General features: G+C 42.4%; 1 protein-coding gene and 1 non-coding gene across 2 annotated transcripts; one reads left to right on the top strand and one right to left on the bottom strand.

The window, feature by feature from the left end:
- Nucleotides 1–550: 550 nt before the first annotated feature.
- LOC111912205 (uncharacterized) lies at nucleotides 551–1,571 on the bottom strand. Its single transcript, XM_023907928.1, has 2 exons — nucleotides 891–1,571; nucleotides 551–805 (listed from the first exon to the last, which is right to left on the bottom strand). Exons 1-2 carry the CDS (start codon nucleotides 1,569–1,571, stop codon nucleotides 551–553), a joined length of 936 nt encoding a protein of 311 aa, XP_023763696.1.
- A 1,088-nt stretch (nucleotides 1,572–2,659) lies between these two features.
- On the top strand, nucleotides 2,660–2,766 carry LOC111912295 (small nucleolar RNA R71). Its single transcript, XR_002857129.1, has one exon. It is a non-coding gene; the product is annotated as a small nucleolar RNA R71 (small nucleolar RNA).
- Nucleotides 2,767–3,195: the final 429 nt, after the last annotated feature.

Here is a 3,195-nt window from a genome sequence, read left to right as displayed (position 1 = left end):
AGTTGGACAAGCAATCTTCAAAAAAGGACCCGAAAACCGAGAAGTTATCCATAAAAACCTCCATAAACTTCTCTATCATATCATGAAAGATATCCATCATGCACCTTTGGAAAGTAGCTGGTGCATTGCATAACCCAAAAGGCATGTGTCTATATGCAAATGTTCCACTCGGGAATGTAAAAGTGGTCTTCTCTTGGTCTTGTGTGTTGATTGGAATCTAAAAGTACCCCAAAAACCCATCGAAAAAACAATAATAAAGATGACCGAAAAGCCTCTCAAGCATTTGATCAATAAATGGCAATGGAAAGTGATCCTTGCAAGTGGCCTCATTTAATTTCCTATAGTCGATGCAAACTCGCCACCCGGTTACCGTCCTTGTTGGACCTAATTCGTTGTTTTCATTAGCCACTACCGTCATACCTCCTTTCTTCGGAACCACTTGGACCAGACTCACCCATGGGCAATCGGAGATCGAATAAATGATTCCGACATCTAGTAATTTCACCACCTCCTTTTTCACAACTTCTTGCATGTTCGGGTTGAGTCTTTACTAGCGTTGTACTACAACTTTTGATCCATCTTCTAAGTTGATTTTGTGGGAACAATAGGTTGGACTAATTCCTTTGATGTCGTTTATCTTCCATGCCATAGCACCTTGCCTCTTCTTTAGTACACCCACGAGGCTCTCCTTCTCATGTTTGGCTAAATTAGCAGCTATAATTACAGGTTTTTGTTGGTCATCTTCAAGAAATGCGTACTCCACGTGATCTGGTAGTGCCTTGAGCTCAGTTTTCGTGTTTTGAATCTTGAACACGTCAAGTCCAGTGAGGGGTAATATTCGCGATTTTTCGGGTATCTTCGAATGGACTCGTCGAGTCGGTCGAGGCTACTTCGGGAGTCAAACTTTCTGCACTTCTGATCAGATCGTTATAATCGGCTTCCTCGAGCAGTCTCTCTAATTCCAGCAGGTCCCTTTCATCATCAAATTCTTGTTCAAATGTGACGGTGGACTTTTTTGGCTCATCGTCATTCCAATCTTCTAATAATTCTTCCAACATGTCAATTGAAAATGTCGTGTCGTCACTACTCCTTGCATGCTTCATGGCTTGACCAACTCCAAAAGTGACTAATTCGTCTCCTACCCGAAGGGTAAGTTTAGAATCTTGCATGTCGAAGATAGCACTTGCCGTATTAAGAAAAGGTCTTCCGAGTATAATCGGGACTTGGGGATCCGCTTCCATGTCTAAAACTATAAAGTCCACGAGGAACACGAACCTGTCCACTTTCACCAACAGATCTTCACAAATTCCCCTAGGAAATGTAACCGTCTTGTTTGCTAGGTGAATTGCCATACTAATGGGCCTTGGCTCGGGAAGATCTAACTTTTTGAAAAATGAGTAAGGCATGAGATTTACACTTGCCCCTGAATCAGCTAATGCATAAATGGTAGCTAAGTTTCCAAATTGGCAGGGCAATGTTAAGCTTCCCAGATCTCCTTTCTTCTTAGGAAGTTTGTTCAACATAGCAGCTGAGCAGCTCTTGTTTAGGACTACTTTCTTTACTTCTTCCATTTTCTTCCTATTGGTTAGCATCTCTTTGAGTAATTTTGCATATTTTGGCATTTGTGCAACCACTTCTATGAATGGCATATTGTCTAGCTCGAGCTGGAAAGGGAAGTGGAGGCTGATATGCCTTGACCGGAAGCTGGATTTTCTGTTTAGCTGGCGGACTCGTCGAGTCCATACCGCCGACTCGGCGAGTCGAGTCGGGAATCTGTGTTTCTGCATGCTCTTCTTTATCCTCTTGCACCAGTTTAGGATCTTCATGCTGAATAGGAGTCAGAGGGGTTATAATCTTCCCACTCCTAGTTGTGACAATATTTATATGTGCACCTTTCGGGTTACTTTCGGTATTGCTTGGAAGTCCACCCGGTCTTCTCTCATTCACTTGTTGTGCAAGTTGCCCCAGCTGCTTTTCTATCTTGAGAATAGATGCTTGCTGATTCCTAAGCAAAGCTTGTTGATCTTTCATCATAAGTTGGTGTTCTCTCAACATATTTTGTTGATCTTTAAGTGTAGCATCAGTATCGTTGTGCCTTTTCTCGGATGCGGCTATGAATCTTGTAAGCATGTCTTCCAAATCTGATTTCTTTTCATGCGCCAGTTCCTCTTTTTGGTAAAAACTTCTATCTTTTTGCTTATAATTTTCTTCCCTTGTCTTTTTGTAATCTTCATATGGTAACCATTCTTTCCTCAGTTTTCGCCAATTACCATCAAACCTGTCACCACTTGAGTAGCACACTTGTACCTTCTGGTTCCCATTCTCATCAAGATCACAATCCTTTGTAAGGTGAGGCACTCTATAGTTTTCACATCCTACCCTAATAGCATGGATGGATTGGTCCATTTTAGTCATTCTTCGGTCCATGTTTTCCAACTTTACCATCATTTCTGCCATGTCATCGGTAATGGAATTAACTGCCCCTCGAGTCAAGTCATTCCTTGGGTTATGGTATTCTCTAGAGTGCTTAGAGAATTCTTCAATTAGTTCTTTCATCATCAGGGGTGCTTGCTTTGTGAGGGGTCCTCGCGAGTCAAGGAGCTGCCTAGTTGTTACATTGACTCCATCATAGAAAATGGAGACTTCTTGTTGGCTATTAAGATCATGATGTGGGTAGTTCCTTAGTATACTTTTATATCTCTCATATGCCTCATAAAGGGACTCTCCAGCTTGTTGTTCAAAGTTGGCAATAGCTTTCTTCAACTTGGCTATTTTCGAAGGTGGGCAAAACTGGTCAATAAATTCTTCTTTCATCTTGGCGCATGTAGTGATGGATCCGGGAGGGAATGACTTGAGCCAATCCTTTGCATCACCTTTGAATGTAACTGGAAGCATACAAAGCAGCTGGGTTACACGAGGGACATTTGGAACATTAAAATAATCGGCTACATCGTTGACCTCGTCCAAGTGTTTGTAGGCGTCTTCGTGATCTTTTCCGTAGAAGGGGATTTCCTTGAGTTGAGCGAGTATGTGGCCCTTTAGTCTGAAAGTGGCAGTAGTGGGAATTACGGGTTGGACAAGTCTCGGGCCGATATCGTCGCGTATTCTCTTCTTCCATTCTTCCATGGGAACTTCATCGATGTTAGCCATGGGATTAGCTAGTTCGCCTTCAAAGTCGCTTTCTTCTTCGTATTC

This window comes from Lactuca sativa, chromosome 2 (assembly GCF_002870075.4).
Source record: "Lactuca sativa cultivar Salinas chromosome 2, Lsat_Salinas_v11, whole genome shotgun sequence".
In the NCBI taxonomy this organism is placed as follows: Eukaryota; Viridiplantae; Streptophyta; class Magnoliopsida; order Asterales; family Asteraceae; genus Lactuca; species Lactuca sativa.
The sequence above is the reverse complement of the archived record's forward strand: the minus strand, read 5'-3'. Positions and strand labels throughout refer to the sequence as shown.